The sequence below is a fragment of the Vipera berus genome (genome assembly GCF_964194415.1).
Source record: "Vipera berus genome assembly, chromosome: 15".
Lineage (NCBI taxonomy): Eukaryota > Metazoa > Chordata > Lepidosauria > Squamata > Viperidae > Vipera > Vipera berus.
Window position 1 is genome coordinate 10,473,856 of NC_138218.1, and position 24,581 is coordinate 10,498,436.

Sequence of the window (24,581 nt, forward strand, 5' to 3'; positions counted from 1 at the left end):
AATGTGTGTGCATTTTGCGATCCAGAGCTTGATCTTAAGGGCATACCTGTTGTCCATAGGGTCGCGATGGGTCGGACACGACTTCGCAGCTAACAACAACAACATTCTTTGAAAAAGACAGATGTTCACCTACCAGCAAGATCGTTGTAATTGCCCCCACAAACTCTTAAGCAAAATGAGCAGACAAAGATGGAAATATTTGATGGAGCAATTAAAACAGCTCTAAATTGCTTAAAAGCATATAAGTTGCAACTGATAGAGGAGAATACCTGTAGCTCAGCGTTGAAATGTGGGGTCCTTAGTGCTCTCTGAGCTTGTTTTGTGTGAGACGTTTCGTGACGTGACTAGGTAGCATCATCAGTGGTAGGAGAATGTGGGGAGGAGGAAAAGGACTGTGGGGTACTTGGAGCTATCTGTACTTAATTGCTTTCTTGCTTTCATTACCAAATTAGGTAACATCGAAAATCTTCCCTCCCTCCCTCCTCTTCCTTCCTTCCTTTGTTCCTTCCCTTCCTCCTTCCTTCCTTCCTTCCCTTCCTCCCTCCCTCCCTCCTTCCTTCCCTCTCTCTCTCCCTCTCCTTCCTTCCTTCCTTCCTTCCTTCCTTCCTTCCTTCCTTCCTGGCGGGATAGATTCAGGAATGGAATCCTCACTCTTGGAGGTTTACAAAGAGACAGATGCAAAACTAGGGAGGTAGCGTTAAATGAAACCATTTCTCATCTTCCACTTGAAAAGGCAGCCAACACAACTTTCAGCGCTCTTACCTACTGACAATTCCACATGTTGTCTTAACAGAAGGCATGACACATTACAAGGCAGAAACACAGCTTGTTTTGAAGCTCCCATCCTTCTCGGGAAATGACAAGCTGATCTCAGCTCTCCAGAAGTTACAGCTAACACAATCCGTCTTGACATTTGAATTACAGTCTGGGGGGTGTTCGGTGGCGTTGAGGTTTTTTTTTCCTCTCTCTCCCTTTTTTAAATTTACACGACGGGTTTCTTCAGAAGCAACGGCGGGGGGGGGGGGGAAGCTCAAGAGGGCAAATAAAAGAGCTGATAGCATCTGGTCAGAGAGAAACGCATCTTAATCTAGTTACGTATAATTCTCTTAAGAAAACAAGACATTTATCAACAACAAAACCCTATGGGTATCCTATAGGTAGAATAGACATGTCAGGGGGAAAGCCATAAAACTCCTCGAAAAGGTGGGGGTTTTTTTCTTTTCAAAGCCACACGGTCCCAACTTTGCAAAGTGCAGATTTAATGATCGTCTCTACTCTTCCCCTTCCTAAGTTTTTGGCCAAATCCCTGATGTCATATGCAGCCGGTTAAGATAATGAGGCTAAGGCGGAATTAGGTGTGACTTGATTTTCCAAGAGAGGGATGGTCCTCTTTCCCCCCCCCAGCTCCTACCACCTTTGTTCTCATGAAGCTGGTTATCCTCCTCCCCCTCCCTAAATACCTTAAGGGGTAGAAAAAAGGCTCCGTTCTGTATAAAGATCAAAGGTCTCTGGGCTTTTCCAACATTGCTTCAGACTTTGCCTCCTAATTATCTCTCCCCTTCTCGGTTCTCTTCCATTATCTGGATAGCCCTCGCCTTCGTACAAAGCTCCTGTACGTAATTCGCCTCCCCTCTTCTTTCTCCTTCAAGTGGATTTTTTTAAAAAAAAAAAACTTTCACGTCCTTTTCATTCTTCGCACGTCGGTCTCTCAATTCTTCACCCCCTCCTCATCCTTTCCACACACCCCCTCCCCCAATATTTGATTATTCTTTTAGTGACCTGGAAAGCTTTCCTTCTCGGTCTAAAATGGTCTTTTCAGATGGGCAACCAGCACTGGAGACTTAAGACAGGAGTGTTGTAAATAAAGTTCCTGATTGACTCGGGTGCTAAATATTCAGTAATTGAGTAAACGACAACCAAGACTTGGTTAGTTTGTTTATTTAGAAGCAGAGGGCGACAGTCACTGGTGTTTTATGTTCACTAAAAATCCCAGAACAGAAAGAAAAGGAAGGAAGGAAGGAAGGAAGGAAGGAAGGAAGGAAGGAAGGAAGGAAGGAAGGAAGGAAATGGAAGGGAAAGGAAGGGAGGGAAATGGAAGAGAAGGAAGGAAGGAAGGAAGGAAGGAAGGAAATGGAAGGAAGGAAATGGAAGAGAAGGGAGGGAGGGAGAGAGGGAAATAGAAAAGAAAAAAGGAAGGCAAATGGAAGGGAAGGAAGGAAGGAGTATTGGTGAATTAATATGCCTACAGCTTGATTTTCATTTTATAAAAAGAGTAATTGGAAAGCAGAAATAGGTATCAAAGCAGGTACCTTGAAAGTACAGCTAAATGATGCAACTTCTCAAAGCAGAAGATTGTCAGCTGGGAAAGTAAGCCATCCACTAAAAAAGTAAACATTCCCCCCCCCTTTTTTTTTTAAGTCCTCCCTTTCCTTTACAAGGAACACTTATGATCTCCCCTGACCAAAATAAATCAATAAAATAAATCAATAAATCACCTCCCTGCTATTAAAAAGGGAGGGACCCATTCCCCTGCTTTGGCCCCAGAGGCAAGAAGATCTCAATGGATTAGGCAGAAGTTCTTAAGATGTTTCCTCTGGAGGACGAAGTCCTGCAGTAGGACATTAACAAGTTGTAAAGTGATAAACGTGGTTGTATTGTGAGGGCGGAGGGACCCACCCTAGGAGAAATGTTGGTCTAGACCCCGTGTCCTTTGGAACCTCATGAGGTTATTTAAATCATTTATAAAGCTCACAGGTTTGGGATTGACATCTGTTTGCTTCCATCCATCACCACAGCCCATCATGCTTTCCAAAAGAGTGTGGGGCACGATTTAAGCTCTCTTGAATGGATGGCATCACAAGTGGACAAACAGATTAAGAAAGATGAGATGAGATGAGATAAAAGATAGGATAGGAGAAGGGAAGGGAAGGTGGAAAGAGAAGGGAAGGGAAGGGAAGGAAAGGAAAGGAAAGATGGGATGGGACGAGGTGAGATAAGAATTCCTGTAGACACAATGGTACACGTTAAAATGAAATTCACACATTAAAGTGGTATTAATCCATTACTTAATACGAGGGGGGGCACTTACCGCTGGAGGTGGCTGATGGGCTAAGCGCTAAGGCAACCTCAGCCCTGTCCCGTCCACCTCTTAGCATTCTTCCATTCAGTTTTACTGCATTTGTTTAAATAATATTTTAATTGTGCAGTTTTAATATTTTTTCCCCTGTTTTATAACTCGTCAGGCGCCCCCAGAGTCGCCTTGCAAGGGAGATGGGCGATGTACAAATTTAATAAATAAATAGAATGAGTAAATAACTCGGGAAGAAATCGGGAAGCAGATCATCTTAATTTGGAGGGTGGGGGGTGGGCAGAGAGAGGTGGCAGTATTGGAAGCGGTCATCCTGCCTCTCTCCTCAACGTCTCCCTTCTTTCCCAGGCGCCATGTTGTGGTCCACAGGCCTGGGGATGATTGGCAGGACCAACGAGAGGAAGGAGGCCGCCCTGCGTAAAAGCTTTTAAATGCTTCCCTTCGCCCTCACACCCTATTAAGAGGCAGCCGCTGTCTGTGCTTCATTAACAGGAGATGAAAGCGCAGAAAGCAGGGCTTGCCCCAAGACTGTGGCTTTCTAACTGAATGGCAAGAAGCTTTCGGAAACCTTCCTAGACGCTTCCAAAGATGACTCAAGTCACGGCTTAACGGGCTTGGTTCAAGGCCTGTTGGACAGGGGAGCACAGGTGAGCTGCCTTAATAACTTCCCCTCTCCTGGATGGCCCATAAGTCATCTAATCACTCACCACGAGGAGCGGCGAACTCTGTTTTTCTCCTAATGACGCTGTCCAGATCCCAAATCTGCTCTCACAATATGGCCCAGCTGTGGGTGCAGGTTACTTTGTTCTTTTTTTTTCCCTCCCTGTCCTGATCGTGTCATGAAGGTTAGTTTTAGGGGAAGTAGGACATCTTTTCCCATTCTTGAGTGTGTCAAAAACATCTGCTTCTACTTTTTTCCAAAGAGGAGCAAAGAAGATCATGGTGTCCAAGCCCCGTCTTTGGATCCAAGAGAAACAAGGCATTCAAGCATCAGCCAGGGCGTCCGAGAAGCATCTCCAGGTAACAAATCAACCGTGTGTCCTTTGTCTTGTCTATCGGTCCAAAGATGTTGCCACCAGGTTATTTTCCATATCTCATAAAACCAAGCCAAGTCATATCTTCTTGTTGCAAAGAATCCGTGTTGTTGTTGTTCAGTTGCTAAGTCATGTCTGACTCTTTGTGACCCCATAGTCCACAGCACACCAGCCCCTCCCCCCCATCCTCCACTGTCTCCATGAATTTGCCCAAATTCATGTTCACTGTGTCCCTGACGTTATCAAACCATCTCATCCTCTTGTTTGTTCTCTGCAACCTATTGCCTGAGAGAGAATGACGGGAAGAAAACTTCCCGGATCTATTATTTCTCCACTGTTCCATCTATTCCCATCTACCTACTAACTGATGCTACCTCTCAGCATTGGCCATCTGAAGCCATCACCCATTTCTGCCTAGTGGTAGGATCAGCGTGCAGTTGACCCCAGAAGCTGTGATGATCTGAATTAACTGCTTGCCTCCAGAAATCGTGGGTGCTCCATCACTGGAGGCTTTTAAGAAGAGACTGGACAGCCACTTGCCTGGAATGGTATAGGGTCTCCTTGCTTGAGCAGGGGGTTGGACTAGAAGACCTCTAAAGTCCCGTCCAACTCCGTTATTCTGTTATTCTGAATGAGTAACACAACAGCAGACCACAAAGGAAGATCATCTTACATGCGTACTTAGCTATTTCGGGACTTAGGGATTGCCCCCTTGATATAAACTCTGAAATAACATTTTAGCTTGTTCTAAAGCTTTTTAGGGACACGGTGGCTCAGTGGGTTAGGATGCTGAGCTTGTCGATCAGAAGGTTGGCAGTTTGGCGGGTCGAATCCTGAGTGCCGCGTAGCAGAGTGAGCGCCTGTCACGCGTCCCAGCTTCTGCCAACCTAGCAGTTCGAAAGCACGTAAAAAATGCAAGTAGAAAAATAGGGACCACTACGGTGGGAAGGTAACAGCGTTCCGTGCGCCTTTGGCGTCTAGTCATGCCAGCCACATGACCACGGAGACGTCCTCGGGCAAGCGCTGGCTCTTTGGCTTTGAAACGGAGATGAGCACCGGCCCCTAGAGTCGGAAACAACTAGCACGCATGTGCGGGGGAACCTTTTTTACCTTTACCTAAAGCTTTTTAGATTGTTCTAAAGCTTCCAGGAGCTTCATTCCTGTTAACGCTGGAGAAGGCTCCATATCAGGCCAAGAGAAGACAGGATCTTCTCATGCCCTCTTTCAGAAGTGTTGTCTCTTGTGAACAGAGCTGTTTGTGATGTGTGAAATGTTTCTTTTGGCTAATGGAGAACATATGGCAAAAAAAAAAAACCGATCAAGGAAAACTGGCCCAGCAGATGAGGTCTCTTAAAAAAAAAGAAAGAAAGAATTAAGAAGAGGAAACAGCAAACAAGCTGGAAAGATAACATTTCAAAGCAGCCCTTAAATGAATAACAGATTCAGTTACTGCAAAGGACTCGAGATTTTTTTTTTATCATATATTGTATTTTTGTCTAGTGAAGTTATTTTCAAGAAAAACAAACCCGACATTTTTGGCCTCCTTTTTTTTATTATTTAGAAACCGACAGAGCCAGCAAACAAAACAGCCATCCCATAGGTAGCTAGACAGGCAGATATTAGATAGGCTGATATACTGATGTGCAAGTCAACCATCTATATGGGAAGACCCTATAGATGGTTGACTTGTACATCGGTATATCAGAAGACTGTTCTGTTACAATTGCTCTAAAAATTCCTCATGTCTACAAGTAAGATACTTGATCCTGGAGTGCAGGCTAAATTCTGCCCACAGCCAGCAGTTCGATCCTGACCAGCTAGAGGTTGACTCCAAGGATGGAAAAATGAGGGCCCAGGTTGTTGGGGGCAATAGGCTGACTCCGTAAACCACTTAGAGAGGGCTATAAAGCACCGTGAAGCGGTATATAAGTCTATGTGCTACTGCCATTGCTAGTGTTGTCCTCACTCTTAAGTCCATCCATCTTGCTTGCTTCTTCTTTCTTCTTTCCTACCATTCCTAGGGTTACGAGCTTTCTCTGTTGATTGTACAGCTTATCTGTACAAAGACTGGGGGATCAAACTGATATCCAATTGGTGTCAACTCTTAATGGCCAGATAGATTCCCCCCCTCCTCCCCCTGGAGGATCTGTCCTTAACCTGATCAGTCTTTTGGGAAAGAATTGGAGAAGACTTACCGATGGGAAAAGTAATCGTAGCTGCAGCAGGGAAGGCCGGTTTACTAGAGGAGAATAGAGTGACTTATTCAAGCCTTGTCCTCTTCCCCAAAGAATGAAAATATTATTTCGCTGTTTAAATAATTTGGAGGAGGGAGAGAAGTCAAAACCAATGTTTAAGCCAGGTTCCCAAGGAAAACAAACAGCAGAGGGGGAAGGAGGAGAGAGAGAGAGAGAGAGAGAGAGAGAGAGAGAGAGAGGGGGGGAGAGAGAGAGAGAGAGAGAGAGAGAGAGAGAGGAGAGAGAGAGAGAGAGAGAGAGAGAGAGAGAGAGAGAGAGAGAGAGAGAGAGAGAGAGAGAGAGAGAGATATGGTGCGAAGAGTTCATAGGGCCATGTTTTAATGAACTGGATCAAATGATGGAAGGGAGGACATTTCAGCAGGCTGGTTAAAAAAAAGAGAAAAATCTGTGCACCTGGCTGAGAATTAGAGATGTCTCCCGTGTTATTCTGACATGCTCAGAAGCAACTTGGCTGACCTCATTTAAGCCCGGTGTGTTTCACCAACCCGGCTGATGGGTTTAGTTTGAAGCCATGCGCCAATAGAGAAGAATATTTGCAGCTCAGGGTTGAACGGTGGGGTCCTTGGCACTCTCTGAGCTGGGTGGTTTTCTTGCAGACATTTCATGACCCAACTAGGGAAAATCATCAGTGCTAGAAGGGAGTTGGGATTTGTGGAGTCAAGGAAAAGGGGAGGGAGACGAAGACAACAATGGGGCCCTTGGTGCTCTTGGAGCTTGGCTGTTTTCTTGCAGATATTTCTTTACCCAACCAGCTAACACTAACAATGATGAAAACAGTGCTAGAAATCCGAGGAAAACAACAAAGCTCAGAGGGCACCAAGGAGGGAGTCAGTGGGTTGACTGGACCCCAAAGCTGAGTTACTTCGGTCGGCTCTCATTCAGTTGACCGTGGGAAAGCAAGTCAAGCGGCCACAAAGAGTGATTCAGTTCACACCACGCTCTTCCTTTGGTTCCTCTTCTGCTCTCCCAGAGGTTGGTGATCCCAAAAATGGCAATTAAGCCAGCCAGGTAAATGAATCAGGGCTGATAGTGGTTCTGTCTGGAGCACAGGAAGATCATTTTAAATCAACGCAAGCACCTTTGTATTATTAGGAAAGCCCTACAGGCTATTGCACTGTTTGATCCCCGGTTCAGATTGAACCTCCATTCTGCACACAGCCTTTGTTTAAGAGAGTAGGGCACCACCCATGTTTGAAAACACATCTCTCCCCCCACACACACCTTTTTAATGAAAGCTGAAACATTCAAGGAGAATTGCCGGAATATCAATGGAGGAGAAGAGACTTCTCTAGCCGGTCTCCTGCGGTTGGAAGAGAGTCCCAATAAAATTGCCAGAATGAACGTATGGGTGCCGCGGCTTCATCCGTCTTCAGCAAGACCCCAGGAACAATTAAACGAATGATTAAGAATCCGTTTCCCCTGGTTCAGCCTCTGATCGATCCCGCCCGGTATGCACATAAGTCCCTGCATTAATGGGGGTGCAGATGTGCAAATATTAATAATTAAAAGAGGGAAGAGGGGCAAGGAAGAGAGAAAAGGGAACGTTAGGGGGAATGTGCAGATGGGAGTAAATCAGGGGCTAATTCACCTGTCTTCGGCTCCCAGGATGGTACGTAAGAGCTGGGGTGTTTGGAGAGACGGGGGTCCCCCTTGGGAGTAATAAATGATACCAGGTCTGCCTTAAAAAAAAGCAAATAAGTGGGATTTAATTTGGCATGGATTCATTTCAGACCTCAGGATAACCTTAGTTGCTTATGGTCTCCCTATCAAAAAAAGAGAGAATTGCTCTTTTATATATATACATAGATTTGGTGAATGGGTTCTCTCTCTCTCTCTCTCTCTCTCTCTCTCTCTCTCTCTCTCTCTCTCTCTCTCTCTCTCTCTCTCTCTCTCTCTCTCTCTCTCTCTCTCTCAGACACACACACACACAGAGGGAGGGAAGGAGGTTGAAATTTAGTTATGGAAACTCGCTGATGTTGTCAACTCATCCACTTGTCTCACAGCCCATCCTTGCTGAACAGAGCTGTTGTTTTTATGGAGGAAAATGAGAGGAGAGGATGCAGTTGACAGTGTCTCCTTGGGCTTTCTGGAGGGCAATTGTGAGATGTGTTGATTATTTGTAGCTTGGGGTTCAACTGCGGGGGTCCTTGGTGCTCTCTGAGCTTGGTGGTTTTCTGGCAGATGTTTCATGACCCAACTAGGATACATCATCAGTGCTAGAAGGGAGTGGGGTTTGTGGAGTGAGGAGGAGGAGGAGGAGGAGGAGGAGGAGGAGGAGGAGGAGGAGGAGGAGGAGGAGGAAAGGACTGTGGGGTCCTTGGTGCTCTGTGAGCTTGGCGGTTTTCTTGTAGATGTTTCATGACCCAACTGGGCAACATCATCAGTGCTAGAAGGGAGTGGCTTGTTTATAGATAGAAGCTCTGAGCATGGCTGTTTCCTTGCAAACTAGGATGTCTTCAGTGGTAACAACATCAGTGCCAGTAAGGGTTTGTTCCCATGGGGGTCTGTTACTAGCACAAAGCCCAGTGCTTTTTGCCATTTTGAAGCAGAAAACAAATGAACGCTGGAGTATAAACCCTAAAATGGGATTAAGAGTTTTCTTTTAAAAAAAAAAATCAAAGACCTTTTTGCAAGAAAAAAAATGTGAGTTTATCTCTGCCTAGGGCCACTCTTAAATCCTCAGAAAAATGTCACTGCGTATCCGTCTGTGTGGATGGATGGATGGATGGATGGATGGATGGATGGATGGATGGAGACAGAAGTTACTCAATGGTTCAATAGAAACAGAAGAACAGAGCTGGAAGGGATCTTGAAGGTCTTCTAGTCCAACCCCCATCTCAAGCAGGAGACCCTATATCACTTCAGAAAAATGGCTGTCCAGCCTCTTCTTAAAAACCTCCAGTGATGGGGCATCCACAACCTCTGGAGGCAAGGAGTTCCACTGATTAACTCTTCTTATAATCAGAAGGAACCTTGGAGGTCTTCTCGTCCAACCCCTTGCTGAGGCAGGAGACCCTAGGGACCAGGGGTCTTCAACTCCCAGAATTCCTCAGCCAGGCAACAATTGTAAATACAAGCGTCTGCATTTTGATCCCATGACCACGGGTCGTAAGTGTGAGGACCGGCTGTAGGACACTTTTTCCAATGCTTCAAACGGTCACTAAACAAGGACCACCTGTACTGACGTCTCAACACCCTTGGAGCTATAAACGTGGTTGTTTTTCCTCCCCATAAAATAACATGGTTTATTGTGAGAAAGGCTTCAGATAGAATCTCTGTCTGTTTATTCTGGGGTTTCATTTTCATCCATTAAGTGCGTAGTAATGTCTGCCCGGTTATGTTTTCTTTCCGATTTCGGTCTCTCGAGCTGACAGGATCAATTGTCCAATACTCTTGTTTTGTAAAATTGTCCTTTATCCTCCAATTAAAATTGTGTGTGTGGGGGGGGGACTTTGACCTTGTCTTAAAACAGTCCTGAAATAAATGAATGGGGCTTTCCCTCCCCCCCTCAAACCAATGTAATTGATTCTTCTACTATTCTAATACACACAAACAATTCTTAACTTTGGGCCAGCTTAAGACATCAGCAAAAGAGGTGGAAGAAAGCTGGTAATTATTCTCACCTGCCAATCAGTCCCTATGGGTGAAATTTTCTTCATTAATCTGTGTTTTTCTAATGTTAAGCCGTGTTCCGAACAGCCTGAACGGTTCACATCTGCCTTTCATAGAGGAACTGTATTTCATATTCAAGGTGATTTTATTTTTCTTTTCAGTTTTTTTTCTCCCCCCCCACCCCTCTTTCCCGGGGGTGATTAGGTTTCAGAGAGGAACATTCCAAGCAAGAAAGGATGAACCAGTATAATTTCCTCCCCGTGTCCATATTCATGGCAGATGAAACTTGTGGTGGGCATAGATCTGGAGGCGGCTTGTTTAGTGACCGTGGAGAGTTACAACAGCACCCCCCCAAAAAAGGAGACTTAGGACCGTTTTTTCACACTTAACGACCGTTGCGTCAAAATCCAAAGGCTTGGCAATTGGTTCCTACTTAGGACCGTTGCTGGGTCCCAAGGGCATGTGACCCCCTTTTGCGACCTTCTGACGAGCAAAACCAACGGGGCAGGTTGCCCTTCTGTCCATTATCTGCACCAGGTAGAAAGAGACAATCTAAAGCAGACATGTCAAACACAAGGCCCGGGGGCCGGATCCGGCCCGCGAAGTGGTTTCAGGTGGCCCACGAAGCCATCCTGGAAACAGTGAGGGAACGGCCCCCACTGCCTTGGCCCTGGCCCAGAGACCCTCCTTCTGCCAGAGACCCTCAGATCTGTCCCACTCCTGCCCAGGCCCCCATAGGCACTCTTGAGGCGAACGATGTAGAGCTGGCCACGCCCACCCAGTAGGCCATACACACTCTAGCCACGCCCACCCAGTAGGCCACACCCACCCTGGCCATACCCACCCGGCCACCTGAGGGCAACCGCAATGCTGATGCGGCCCTCAATGAAATTGAATTTGACACCCCTGGTCTAAAGGCATTAGATCACCTTTCCATCTTGCTGGTATCCAGGGAAGAGAGAGGCAGGCTTCAGCTCTCAGGTGCCTTCACTGCAGCTGCAGAAAAGAAGAAGGAGATCAAAATCTATTAGTGTTCGGGCAATTTAAAAAACAAAATTTTGGGAGAAAAACAGGAACCCCAAGTCTGCTCGAGTTTAGAATGTAGAACATAGAATAATAAGGCTGAAAGAGAGCCCAGAGGTCTTCTAGTCCAACCCCCTACTTCAGCAGAAGACCTTATACTGTATCATCCTGGTCAATTGGTTATCCGGCCTTTTCTTGAAAGCCTCCAGTGATGGAGCATCCGCAACTTATATACCTTATATAGTTAAATTAGGAGGGAAAGGACCAGACGAGGAGAGGCATTGGAGTCAGACATTAAGGGAGGCCAAAATCTTGCACTGAGAAAACTGCCCATAAATTGCTCCAGGTAGCTGGAAATTTGTGGGATAATCATGTTACGTTTGAGGCCACTTAAACCAGCTGAACGGGTGCCTTGATCTTTGGATGCCTTGTAACTTTTCAGAGCTTTGATCCTTATCTGGCTGGGCGGGAGCTGATAATGGGTTTCTTTCACTGCCTACTCAGAAGTAAACCTCACTAAGCACTAAGGGAAGTTGCCTGAGTGTATTCCTTGCTCCACTTTATAGAGGTCATATTTATTTATTAAATTTATATGTCACCTACCTCACTGTCAAAATTGTTGGGCGTTGAAAATTAAAACATTAAGATTAACAAGCAAACAAACAAAACACACACACACACACACACACACAAACTAAACTAAAGGGAGCAGTGCATAAATGGAGAGGTGATGGGATCTTTAGCTAATCTACTTTTTAGTGCTTGGGATCAATATTCTTTCTTCCTCGCCGTCTCAGCTATTGCTCTGGGATCGGCTTTGAAGCTGTAGAGTTTGAGACTGCACGGCCCAGTTACAAACGAAGCTGGTCTCCAGAAGAAGGAGACAAACCTATTTTTGTGTATATATATATATATTTCCTCTCTGATTTCGAGGGCTTTTCAAGAGAGAAAATAGTACAAGGATTATTCCGCTGTATAAGAAACCAACAAAACTAACGTTAGAAATTAGGCTTGGCTGGAGAGAAGAAATTTTGGCCAGAGGGAATATTACATTAAAATATAGTTTTTCAGCCGACGGATTGGAGATGTCAGACAAGACCCTCAACGGGTCCCTAAAAATTCCCCCCCCAAAAGACTTTCTTGGAGTTGGGCAGTGTCCAAAACTAAGCGCTTAACAACACTAACCTTCACAGCAACCAGAAGAAGGGCTATTTCATCAAGAGACCCTCATGGCCGAAATGTCTAGAAATTCAGCTCTCCAAAAGCAACTTTGAAGAAGCAGGAGAAGAAAGAGCTATGAGGCTGTTGTTGAATGGTGTTGAAAAAGCCTCTTGAGAATATTACGGAGAGCCCAGAAAACAGTACCCGATGGAGAATGAAACCATTCCTCACTCCAGCTTCAAATTCATCCTCCTTCGGACGTATTACGCAAACCCTCCACTTTCTGGAAGAAGCCTTTGACGCTGGGGAAGGTGGAAGGAAAAAGAAGAGGAAGGACTCATAGTGGCCACGGTTGCATCTTTGGGAGACTTAAAGGATCGGGTTAGGCACAGATCATCCCGGAGAAAAAGCTTTCCGTGGGATCGCTCAGAGCCGACACCGATTTTTTTGACGGCACTGTTGGCAGAAGGCTTGGGGGGAAGAGAAGGCGGTTGAATGAGAAGGTGAAGCTTCCACGAATTAAACAGATGAACCGGTTCCCGTCCTGTCGGGATCCCTTCAATTCTGGCGAAGAAAAAACAATGTCGATTTTAAGATGGGATTTGAGCGAGGAGGAAAGGACTCTTGGCGCCCCGGGCGCGCGACTCTCCAAAAGACGCGTGTTCTTAATGGCCTCCGAAAAACCGCACCACGATTAACATCAAGTACAGAGGAGGCTGCGAATTTATTTTTTTCCTTTTAAAAAAAAAAGAAAAGTTAGCTCCGAAAAGTCAGCCAGCCCGGTTGTCTGAATGTTTAAGGAAGGAAGGAAACAGAGCAGAGAGAGGGGTGAGAATTGCGCTCCTGGCAATCCACGCGTCCTCCAATTTAGATCCCGAACGACCCCTTCACACTGATTAGGGAAGATGCCTTCATGCCAGCCATCCTCTTCAACGTGCCACGGATATTGAAAGAAGTTGTTGGTGTTTAGTTTTTTTTAAAAGTTATATAGGAAATATACTGCTCAAAAAAAATAAAAAATAAAGGGAACACTTAAACAACACAATGTACTGTATTTAATAGTAGGATGTCTTATTTTCTGTTCCCTTTATTTATTTATTTATTTATTTTTGAGCAGTATATTTTTACCACCATTTACTGTTGGTGTCCTTTGAGAATTGCCGGTGCGTGAGCCTGCAAAATAGAAAAGGGCAAGCGCGCAAAGTCTCTCCAGAAATATATCTTCCTTGGCGCCTTTATCTTGAAATAACATAAATGCGGCTGCCTTTTTTTTTTAGGCTGATACCTACACACACACACACACACACACACACACACACCCGGGTGCCGGGGTGCCAGGTCGGAAACGAAGGAAAATACATTTCTTTCCCCCCCCTACTCCCCAGATAATTTCTTTCCAGCACGTGGCAAAGTTCCCCCGTCGGTTTAAGACGGTCGATTAAAGCCGGGGCCAGCCACTTTCGTTCCTGCCTTCACAAGGCTAAGCTTGCTTTAACCCTGGTTTGTTTGCAGGGTTGCCATTATAAGAAGCCTGGGTCGCGGTGCTTTGGGAGGCGCTGATTTGGGGTTGGTTTCGTTCCAACCTATTGTCTGAATTGTGCCCACCGCCACTTGAAAAAGGGGCGAGCAACTTGGGCATCTCTCAGCCCTTTGGGACCCCGAGATCTTATTTGGGGTTTTGTTCCTGCGTGTCCAGAGAGGTTTCTAAAACATTTAAGTCACCCGGAGTGGACCCGTCTGAGTCTAAACCCCAATTCTTTGCCTCTTAAGAGAATCACACTGGCTGACGGAGAGAAAGATCGGAGCTCCTTCTATCTATCCCATAATAACGAGGCTTGCCCGCTCCGCGTCGAGCGGATTAGCGCGCGTTGCAAGAAAGCCGCGGATTTATTTTATTTTATTTTTTTAATCTCGGCTGCGCTGACTCAGGCGGCAGCGCTCCCCTCCTCGATACACCTTCAGTTTACCTGGCATCCCTGTTTTCTGCCGTTTCTTCGGCCGGAAACAAACCCTGGCTTGTTTTTTTTCCCCCTAGCCCTTGGAAATCAGCCGGGGAATGCCAGATCCGCGTTAGATTATTCGAGCTTTATTCGGAGCCGCGCTTCTTACTGTATTCGTGTTTCCCTCCCTTAAACCTTCTTCCCACGACGGCCCTGCGAGGGAGACTTTAAAAGGGTTGATCCAAAAAAAAAAAAAAAGGCTGATCGAGGCGGTGGGGGGAGGAAGAGGGTTTGAAGGGTCTCTCCCTCCCCCTAACGCTACTGGGACTCTCCGACGGCAAGATTAAGGCTCCAAGTCGCGCCTATGAAAAGAGATGGATCGATCGCCCCCCCCCCCGAAGAAAAAGCATCTTGGAAGCCAAGATAGGGTAGGGTGCGTTCGGCACAGGGACCACTAGGGGGCAGAGCGCGCGCGAGGCAAGTCCACCCGAGATTCTGTACCTGGTTGTTCACCGCCCTGATTCCTAACCCTGGTTTGTGGCAGTACCCCAGGTTCTGAGTCTTCCCCCCCCCCCGTACCCTGGGCTGTACACCAACCCACCCCACTTCGGCCTGGCGTGTTGTGTCTTTCATTTAGGACTCAGCGGAAGCTCAGGTAACTGGATCAACCTGCTTTCTGGGTTGGCTTAGAAACGGAGGCTCCAAGGAAGTGAAAGGGCTGAGAGTTTACACTAACCAAATGCACCAAGACACATCCCAAGCTGTCCATAGGTCTTGACAAGCTTGCAAGCCTGGGGGATAGTTTAATTCAGCAAACTGTGATCCTGTCCATCTTGGGTTTGTGTGTGGTTGGGCAAAGCCAACCCAGTCTGTTTCCCTACAAGCGAAGCTTCAACTGTCTGCTTTAATTCCTGGGTAAAACAAGAGATGAAGGTACTTGCAACATTTTTTAACCTGGCACCTTCTGGTGTGAACCGCCACACCCATCTGGCATGGCCAATATAGCCTAGGGGTATGGGGATGAAGGGCCGCGGTGGCTCAGTGGGTTAGGACGCTGAGCTTGTCGATCAGAAGGTCGGCAGTTTGGCAGGTCGAATCCCGAGTGCCGCGTAACAGAGTGAGCGCCTGTTACTCATCCCAGCTTCTGCCAACCTAGCAGTTTGAAAGCACGTAAAAATGCAAGTAGAAAAATAGGGACCACTACGGCGTCTAGTCAAACGGAGATGAGCACCGGCCCCTAGAGTTGGAAACGACTAGCACGCATGTGCGGGGGAACCCTTTGCCTTTACCTTATGGGGATGATGGTCCATGCCTTGGGATTTAGATGACCAATTAGGGGAGCCTCCTCTGGTTAAGGCTGGCCAGTTAGGGCCCCTGGAAAGGGAAGCCTCCTGTGTGGTGCAAGGAATAGGGCTGGAAGACCCCTTTGGCCTCTTAGAGACTTTAAAAGAGAGAGAGAGAAGCAAAAGGAACATTTATTTTTTTCCTAGCAGTTTTGGTTTCCAAGAGTTTTGGTCCAGTTTTCAGAGAGAAGGTTGAAGGAAACAAAGCCCGATATTGTGGCCTTTGCACCCAAACTATGCAAGAAAATTAAATTTGAAAGCGGGGGTGGGGGGATTGAAAACAAAAAGGACAAGGCAGTTTGGGATCATTTCAGAACCGGCGATGAATCAAGAGATGCTTTTTTTGCTCAAGCCAATCTTTTTACACCCTCTTCCAACCCTTGGATGAAACCTCATCATACTAGCCACGCTCCTTCGCACATGATAGCTTATTCAATAAACCATTGTGAGAAAAAATACGGGGAGGGGGGTAAAATATAATCCCAATCTCAGTCAAAACGGCTGATTTAGGATCATTCGGGGGGGGGGGGGGGAAAGAGGGGAAATACTTCCAAAATGGTACGAATTGCTCTGTTAACTCTGAATTTGGGCAGCGGAAGGAAGGAGAGATTGAACTGAGCAAACTCGGCAGCCCTTCCGGTTTTTCCGCGGGCGAACCGGAAGTTTCAGCCAGATGGTGAACGGGAGACCACTAGGAAATTCAGCTTGGATTCGAATTGGGGAATCCAGACCCCATCGCGAGGGGGGAGTCCAGGGTTGCGCAAGCAGGGAGAAATGGGGGAGGAAGGGGGATCAAAACGCAGGTTAGAGCCAACCTATGGCCAAACTTTGATTCATCCAGGATGGAGTCAAAGTAACCATCTATAACAGCCAGGGCTTCTGGCGAGCCCTGCCTTGCGCAGTGGGGAGGCTAACCAGAGACTCCTGCCTGCCTTTCCGTCTGCTTTCTCTTTCGCTCTCCTCGAGAGTAAGTTTCCTTGAAAGTCAAGGGCGATTTTGTTCCCACCAGCGAACAGGCAGAGCGACCCTCTTCGATCTTGGAAAGGAGAGATAAGCCGATTCGCACATTAGAGCTCTACACGGATCTGCAGCTTTGGGCTTAAGGACGAAGGATGAAACTCGCTTCCCTCGCGCCCATCCCTCGAGTGGGAAATGGGGGAGGCTCCGAGGTCCTCGGTTCAAGTCTGATCCTGGACGGAAGTGGGTTACCGATGGGTGAATGTCGTTGGTCCGAAGACAAGGTAAGTGATGTCTCGGATTATTTTATTTTCCCCCCCTATATGGGCATTTTTTCCCCTTGGGTTCTTTCCTGGGGGGGGGCTTACATCTCTCTGCCTGAAATGATCCTCCTCTTTCACACCGGGCGCCCTTTACTTGCTTTCACACGTCGTCTTCCTTAAGCCACTTCGTTACTTCCTCAGCGTTAATCATGGCTAAATTTCTGGCTAAGAAGAAGCCCGCTCGCTGCTTAAGCTGCAGCGCAGAGTGTTTGAGAGTTAAGCCAGGTACCAAGTGGCAAGTAGCATTTCGTGGGAACGCAACTTACTGGGTTCAGGAAGGTACTCCGTTTAGCGCGGGTTGAAAACGAGAAGCGATGGCGAAGAAGTTGATTTCGGGGTTACAGGCTGGAGCGGCTGTGGTCCGAATCTGCCCTTCTCCGCGCGATCTCCTCGCCCGCTGTTTATTTCTTGTCTTTTCTTATATTTCTGCCCGCCCGTTTCAAAAGTGGCGTCCGCTCCAGAGTCGCTCCGCACCGACTCCAGATTGGAGGCGGATTGCCAGGACCGAGAAACGGAGCCCAAGCTGCTTCAGCTATCCACATGTTGAGCTTCTTGGAGAAAGATATTAAACTAGATAGGGGTGGGCAAATTCATTTTCCCAAGAGGCTGGGCCAGACCAGCAGGACTATGAAGGTGCTAAGCACGCACTCACCTACATACCTTAATATATTTTTTTTAAAAAATGTTTTTAAAATAAAACCAAAATAAAAATCCACGGGGTCCGGACAAGGACAGCCAAAAGGCTGGATGTGGGGCCGGGGGTGGTGATGGTGGTGGTGGTGCGTGTCGTAAAATACCCAGATCTGGACTAGATAAAGTGGCAATGAGGCCTAACGTGATGAAATCCAGAGTTGCGCACATTTTACCCCAGTGTCAGGCGCTCCCTTGCGCGCCTTTCTTCGCGGGTGTAAAATGCCACTTTCCAGATAGGGACCCTTGGCATTTCCTTGCGCCCCACCTCTTCACCCTTAGTTTAGAATTTGTTCCAAAAGCTGGAGACGCGATTTTTAAATTTGATTTATAATGGATCTTTAAAGGAATGAAAATTTAGTGCTCACGCTGTGTGTGTGTGTGTGTGTGTGTGTGTGTTGTTGGTTCCTTGTAGAGGCTGGGGGAATTAGGGGGGTTGTTTTGCGCGGCGGGACGAGGCGTATTTCTCCGAGTAAACGTTCCCCAAGTTTCCCCCGGACACTCGGACTTCGTTGCAGACTATTCGGCGTCTTGACGGTGACCTCCCAGGCACTTTTCAATTTTCGAATTGTTCAATTCTTGGTTCGGAATTACTACCGTAGGAGCGCGGGATAAGCTGGAAAAAGAAAACGTTCGTTTTCAGGGGAAAACCTTGAATTTGGTTTGATCCAAAAAGTGTCCTTGGATTTTAATTTCGGGCTGAATGGATTTTACCAATCCATTCCGCTTTCGGGGGCGGGGGGCGTTAAGAGAGAAAGGGGTCCCGAAACGTTAAGTTGATTTTTAGTTGCGAGCTCAAAATTTTAAAGCACTTTATTATTAGTCATTACTAAGTTTCTTCGCTCACGGACTGCAAGAAATCGCGTTTTTACTGGGGGGGGGGGCGGGGCGGAAAACCACTCCGATTTCTCTAAACTGGGGGTAAAAGGAAGCAATGTCAAAGGAAAGTTATCAAAGTGACAGATTTCTGGATCCCTGGCGATGCAAGCTGGGATAGGCAGGGAGATTTGGGGAAAGTAACCAAGGTAGACTCCTGCGCGCTCTTGTGTATTAGGGTTTGATAGGCAAATAATGTCTGTAACTAAGGTATTTTCCTGCCGCTGGCATTTGGCATTTTGCACTTCGTATTTTTGGAAGACGAAAATGTCTTCTCCTCTCTTCCCAAACATAATTATAAATGTAGGAAACCAAGGCTAAGGAACCGTAACAACAGGGTTTTGATTTTATTCCATCTTTTACAAGTTATTTTATACGGGTTTTTTTCCTACGTCGCCTTTATCATTTTTTTTAATAACTCAAGGCCGGGGGTCATATCTAATACTCTTTCCTCCTCTTATTTTCCCCACAACAACCCCGTGAGGTGAACTGGGCTGAGAGAGAGAGAGACCCAAAAGATCGGTCTTGTCTTCAGAATCTGTTTTTTTTTAAGAAACCAGAAATTTAAACGCAGATCATCAAAGGCAAAAATTTTTAGCTTGCCATTTATTTCGCCTTGATATTTTGTAAAAGTTAATAAACGCCCTGCTTTGAAAAACCACTGCCGCCAGATGTGCTCAGAAGCTATCCCAATTAATAAATTGTAGCTCTGTAATACAGTGTATAGACTCAGCGTAAGCTTGCAAATAGACTTAAATCTTGTCGTCTTGAAGCAGCCAAGGAAGGCTTAAAGCCCGCTTCTTCTGACTGATTCCCGATGGGTCTACTCGGAGGCGGGATGAATTTGGACCCAGACTCATCCTGGCCAGCAGTACAAGATAGGAAGGCTGTCATTTCTTAATCCTCCCCGCCTCACTCCGCCCCAAAAAAGTGAGCCAAGAATTACGAAATATTCAATATTCAACGGCAGTTAAGTCAAGTCAAGATTCCACTGGCAGTTAAGTAAAGACTTTAAACAATGTTTTCAGGATGGAAATAAAACTAAATGCCAGTTCCAGTTAACGTTGCGCGAAAGAGGGGGGGGCAGATCCCCGCTCCTTTTTTTTTTTGAGGCCTGTCTGTGGCTGGGCGTTTGGGGCTCTACCTGCAGTTCAGAAGCCGGGCTCGCTCGCGTTCACAAAGCAGGCCCAGAAGAAGGGAGAAAAGGAAGTAATTCTGCATGTGTCTTTATCAAACGGGGTCCCCATTCGCACCAAAACGGGGCTTGCGTTTTTACGCGCGCCAGGGAGCAGAACTGAAATTTAAAAAAATAAAAATAAAAATAAAAAATCGGGGCAATCACGCCAGGATAGGCCTTCTTTTTTCCTCCTCCAGCCCACTCAAAATTTCAGGCAACCCCCCCTCCCCTCGCCCCACCCCACCGCAGCCCAAGAAGGGTCCGCGCTGTGGCCCTCTAAGCATCGCAGAGCACCTTTGGTCGGGAAAGAAGAAACGCGGAAAACTTGGCACGAGGGTGCGGGTGTGGGTGTGTGTGTGTGGGGGGGTGGGGGTGGGGGTGTCAGGCCCTGGCCGGACCCAGCGCTCCTCCTCGCGGCCTGCGCGCCAGAGGGTGGGTGGGCGCTGGTGCGCGGAGAGGGTTTGCCGCTTTTGGGGTGGCAGGGAAGCCTGGATCGCTCGCTCCAAGGGTTGAAAATCAGAGGGTGGTCTTCCGCGAGGCGGATTTAAACATTCCAGATCCTGGGCGCAGAATGTGGTTTGGCATTTGAGGGAAGGGCTAATTCAGCCGAGAGTGACCGAGTTTGGGCGTCTGCGCGCGTTTCCAAGAGTTTTTTTTTCTTTCTCTTTTCTTTTTCTTGCCCAGGTGCCAAGCCAGACACCCCCCCTTCCTGGACCCCCAGATCACGCAAAAGGCTTGCGCAGAAGGGGAGGAAGAAGACAGGGGCTAGCTATCCCCGCCCCGCCCCGTTTTCCTAACCCCGAGTCCCCGATGGACAGACCTCCAGCCCGGGTGCGCCTTTGGCAACACTCCAGGCGCTTTCTCTCACTATCCCCAAACCAGCAGAGAAACACCCCCACCCCACCCCCCCACCCCCACCCATTTTCTTCCTTCCTGGACATAACCTGCAGATCAGTGGCCGGCAGGAAGGGCGCATATTCCCGCCCCCCCCCAAGGGAAGAGTAGCAGAGGTGCCTACCTGCCAGACGAGGCGAGCTGGCTGTTCCTTGTGAATTTAGGCGGCTACTTGAGCGCGGGGTCTCTGACAGGAGATGGGGGAGTGGGGGGGGCACGGATCCACGCAGCCTTCTTCTTCCTTCTTGCGTTCTCCGCGTGCCCTCCCCCGCCCCGTTCAGCTCACGACTGTTGCTGGATAGTCCCTAACTATCCCTCCCCTTTGCAAATCTCCCCCCTTGCCTTACCCAATTATTAATTTTAAAACAGCCCAACTGTAAACGTCTCTTTCTCTCTCCTTTTCAAGCTTTCCTCTTCCCCCGTTTCTCTGCTCCCCGCTCCCTGCCTGCCTGCCTGCCCGCAGCGCTTACCCTTCTTTGGCGTCTCTGGACGGGTTACCTGCCGAAAATCTCCTTCTGTTCTCCACCTGGCTGAGGGCTCCTTTTGTCACGGCTGACTGCCCCTCGAGGGAGGGGGCTTGCCTCGTCTCTCTCTCCCCCCCCTCCTTTCTCTCCTCCCTGCTTTATTTCTCGATCCCTTTCGCTCCCTTTCTCTTTTTTTCCTCCGTTCACTTTTTTTTTTGTTTGGCCGCCCCATATTTTATTTTTTATTTTTTTTGCGCGTAAGCGGACGCACTATTTGACAGGGGAGGGACCGCCTCACTGCGGCGTAGGGATATTAGGCACACCGATTGGGAGTTCAAATGTCAGCAAGTTTTTTTTTCCCTTTCCCCTCCTCCTCCTCCTCCTCTTCTCTTCTCTCTTTCTCTCTCTCTCTCTCTCTCTTTCCCCCCTCCCCTTCCATCTCCGCCTTTTTGGGGAAAGGAGGGGAGGCGGAGGCGAGGCGGTGGCGGCGGCGGGGCGGATGTATTCCTCCGCAGCTGCTTTCCGCCGCTTGTAAACCGAGCGCCTCCCGGCTCGGGAGTTTTGGATGGCATTTGGGCCGAGGAGAGCTCCCGAGGAGACAGCTTGTGCATGCAGTGCCGGGCGTCTCCCTGCTTCGGGGAGGGCCTGGCCGCCCCCTCCGCCCCGAGAGAGGCCCCGGAGGCGCCTTTCAGCCAGCAGGTGACCTCCCCGGCCGCCCCGCCGATGGACGGCCGGCTTCTTCGGCCTCTAGGCTGCGCCCCGCTCGCCTTTGCCGTCGGCACCGTCCCGCAGCTCCGCGGCCCGGACCTCAGCCGGGGCGGCCGCTAACCGCCGCTGCCTTCCCTCGCGTAGCCCTCCTTCCGCCCCATGGACGTGGCCGCGGGACCGGAGGCGCTGGAAAACTGCTTGAATCGCGGCTCGGTGAATTGCGCCAAGATGCTGGACGGGATTAAAATGGAGGATCGGCCGCTGCGCTCGGGGCCCGCCACTTTGGGAGTCCTGTTGGGTGAGTTCGCCTCTTCCGCGCTTTCCCTCCCAACTTTCCTGCCAGTTAAAATCTCTCTCTCTCTCTCTCTCCCCCATCCCCCACTCCACTCCAGAAATAAAACTCGCCCTCCTTGGTCCCGATCCTGGGCGAGGGGGGATCTCACACCCGCTCGCCCTCCTTTCTTCCTTTCTCTCCGGTCTCCAGGGCCGAACAGTTGCGGTTAAAGATGCCCGGCCGCTTGGCCAAGGAGAGGCGGGTTACCCTGGCTGAGAATCCACATGTAAAGGGCAGGGCAGGCTGGAAGGAACCACTTGCACGCCAATGCGCGCCCGGCCTTGACTGAGTGATACACAAGTGTGTTTCTTCCCCCCCCCGGCCCCCTTCCCGTGCTGTCTCAAGGGTCCAACATTTCCAACTTATTTTATCCCGCTTCCAACCCATCAAACCTCCCCCTGCTGAAAACCGGCTGTTTGCAAAAGCTGCTACTGATGCGTTTCGCGTGGTCCAACTTTTGAACCCGAATCGCTGCGCTTTATCTTCCTTGGCGAGGACGGTTAAAAAAAACAAAACAAAAAACAAAAAAACAAGCTGGGTTTTCTCGGGACTGCTTGCACGTCAGAAGGGGCACCCGCGTCGACACGCTCCGGGTTCCCAGAGAATTCGGTTGTTTGGCACGCTTGTTAAGCTCTGGCTAAACGATCTATAAAGGAGTGACGCCTGCAGGACGGGACGAAGCGCTCAGCTCAGGCGTATCTCGTGGGAGAGCCCTGAATTCGAATGGACAGTGTGTTTGTGTGTTTTGTGCGCCTCCCCGATACTTCTCGAGGTGAACTGATTTAATCTTGAACTTCTGGCGGAGAAAGTCTGGCCCGTTTGCTTTCCTTTCGCCTCTCTCTTCCGGAAGACGCGATGCGCTCACTTTTTCCTTGGACAACCTCTTCTGACAACCTCCTCCCGAGTTTAAGCCTGGTTCTCCCTGAAGCCCCTGCTTCAATCGGGCCTCAATCCCCACTGCAATTCTTCTCCCTCTCCGACCCCCCCCAAAAAAGCTGGTTCCCTCCCCGTGTGGATCCTAAGCTGGCCAAGTGAAATCTGCCAGCTGCTGTCAACGAACACGGCTTCTCCTTGAGACAATTTTCCCTTAACATTATGCAGCGTTTTCCAACCACCTCCCCAAGTAACAACCGCGTGCCAAATTCCGAGAGAAACTTCTTCAAAAAGGAGGTTTGTAGGCTGTCAATCCAGCCTACTGCTCTGAAGCCCCCTCATTTCTTCTGATTTGCAAGGCTAGGCTTTCCTCTCTCACATACCCGGGATTGCAGCCTGATGGCATTAAGGCATTAATGCCTGATGGCATTAAGAGGGTCCTTCTCCTTCCCTGGTATGAGGGCATGTCTTAATAATGTGCCGATCTGGGGCTGGTTTTTTTTTAAATTATTTATTAAATTTATTCACTATTGAATTAGAGGAACATGAACCATTTAAGCCAGGGCTGAAAGGAAAAGGCCTTTAAACCTGTGTTTTTAACTTGGTCGCCATCGAGACAAACTTCTTGGTGTGTTTGTATAAGTGCCATTATTTTACTTTTTTCTCTCCCCCCTCCCCTTGGCCATTATCTTATAGTTTATTTTTTGAGCCAGGCCAAATGAAATAATAGTCCTAATAACAACTGCCCACTACAGTAGTGCTATTGCTAGTAAAACATAATGATGATGATAACTACTATGGAATAATAAATGTGTTTGGGGGATGATTCTGGCGAAGGAGTTCAGGGATATAAATGGCTAAAGATGACTTTTTGCCTTGACCAGAATCCCAGGCATGCTTTTTTGGAAATGAGCCTTGAGGCATCCTGTTTGGCTATTAATCTTCAAGAACAGGGATTGCAAATATTTGGATTCCCATCAGAAACTCACCTCTGTCTCCTTTAATCTAGCTTCTCTTTTCCTGGTTGAAGGAATGGAGAATTGAGATCTTTGGGGAAAACTCTGTGAGGTCCTGTGTGGGATCTTAATTGTCTGCTCTTCTCTCCCAGATCAATTGACTTCGCCAGCTCAGCTTCGTTTTGGTCCACTGAAGTCCACGGCTAATAATAATAAATGGGTGATTATAGGGAGGAAGCCTTAAAATAACAAATATATAACCAGCGCCATTCTAGTTCTTGAGTGGGAATTAAGAAGGACCGCTGCATCCAGGCATTTCAAAGCCACCCTAGGCCCCCGGGTGAACCAATCCTTCTTAAAACACAACCCTGTGGATTTGTGCTTTTTTGGGGTGATTTTGCCTTGTCTTGTTTTCTCTTTTTTTCATACTTTCTCTCTCTCTCTCTATTTCTCTCTCTCTCTCTTTGCCCGTTTGCTGCTCCCTTCCCTCCTTCAGGGTCCGATTGTCAACACCAGGCAGTTTGTGAGGGGTGCCAGCGTCCCATCTCCGACCGCTTCCTGATGCGTGTCAATGAATCCTCATGGCACGAAGAATGCTTGCAATGCGCCGTCTGCCAACAGGCGCTAACCACCAGCTGCTACTTCCGAGACCGGAAGCTTTACTGCAAGCAAGACTACCAACAGTAAGATCTTTACCCTTATTTTTACTTTTCCTTTTTAGCCACTGGAATTCTTCCCTGCTCAATCCCAAGTTTGATCTCATTTATAACTGTATCCCGGTGGAACGGGGTAGGGGGAGAGGCATAAAGCAGCGAAGTCGAAAAATTGAGGATGATTTCCAAGAGAATAAGCCCAGCTTTTTGGGTCAAAGAG

General features: G+C 48.0%; 2 protein-coding genes and 1 long non-coding RNA gene across 10 annotated transcripts in view; 2 read left to right on the forward strand and 1 right to left on the reverse strand.

Moving 5' to 3' along the window:
• MVB12B (multivesicular body subunit 12B) overlaps positions 1–10,194 on the forward strand; it is a 49,126-nt gene extending 38,932 nt beyond the window's left edge. The window contains exons 11-13 of one of the 2 annotated variants that reach the window (XR_014028058.1): positions 3,581–3,735; positions 4,012–4,108; positions 9,343–10,194. The gene's annotated coding sequence lies outside the window, so the exon portion shown is untranslated. The remainder of the gene's footprint in view (positions 1–3,580; positions 3,736–4,011; positions 4,109–9,342) is intronic. The other variant, XR_014028059.1, reaches the window with a different exon arrangement.
• LOC308675093 lies at positions 4,130–20,706 on the reverse strand. The gene is made up of 4 exons (XR_014028067.1): positions 20,498–20,706; positions 10,919–10,985; positions 7,966–8,056; positions 4,130–7,841 (listed from the first exon to the last, which is right to left on the reverse strand). It is a non-coding gene; the product is annotated as an uncharacterized lncRNA (long non-coding RNA).
• Positions 20,707–20,883: 177 nt separating this feature from the next.
• LMX1B (LIM homeobox transcription factor 1 beta) overlaps positions 20,884–24,581 on the forward strand; it is a 92,618-nt gene continuing 88,920 nt past the window's right edge. For all 7 annotated transcript variants that reach the window (XR_014028053.1, XR_014028054.1, XR_014028055.1 and 4 more), the window contains exons 1-2: positions 20,884–21,843; positions 24,205–24,391. Coding sequence is in view for 2 of the 7 variants with exons in the window: in XM_081340052.1 (XP_081196178.1) it covers positions 21,705–21,843; positions 24,205–24,391 (326 nt within the window). In the remaining 5 variants the exon portion in view is untranslated. The remainder of the gene's footprint in view (positions 21,844–24,204; positions 24,392–24,581) is intronic.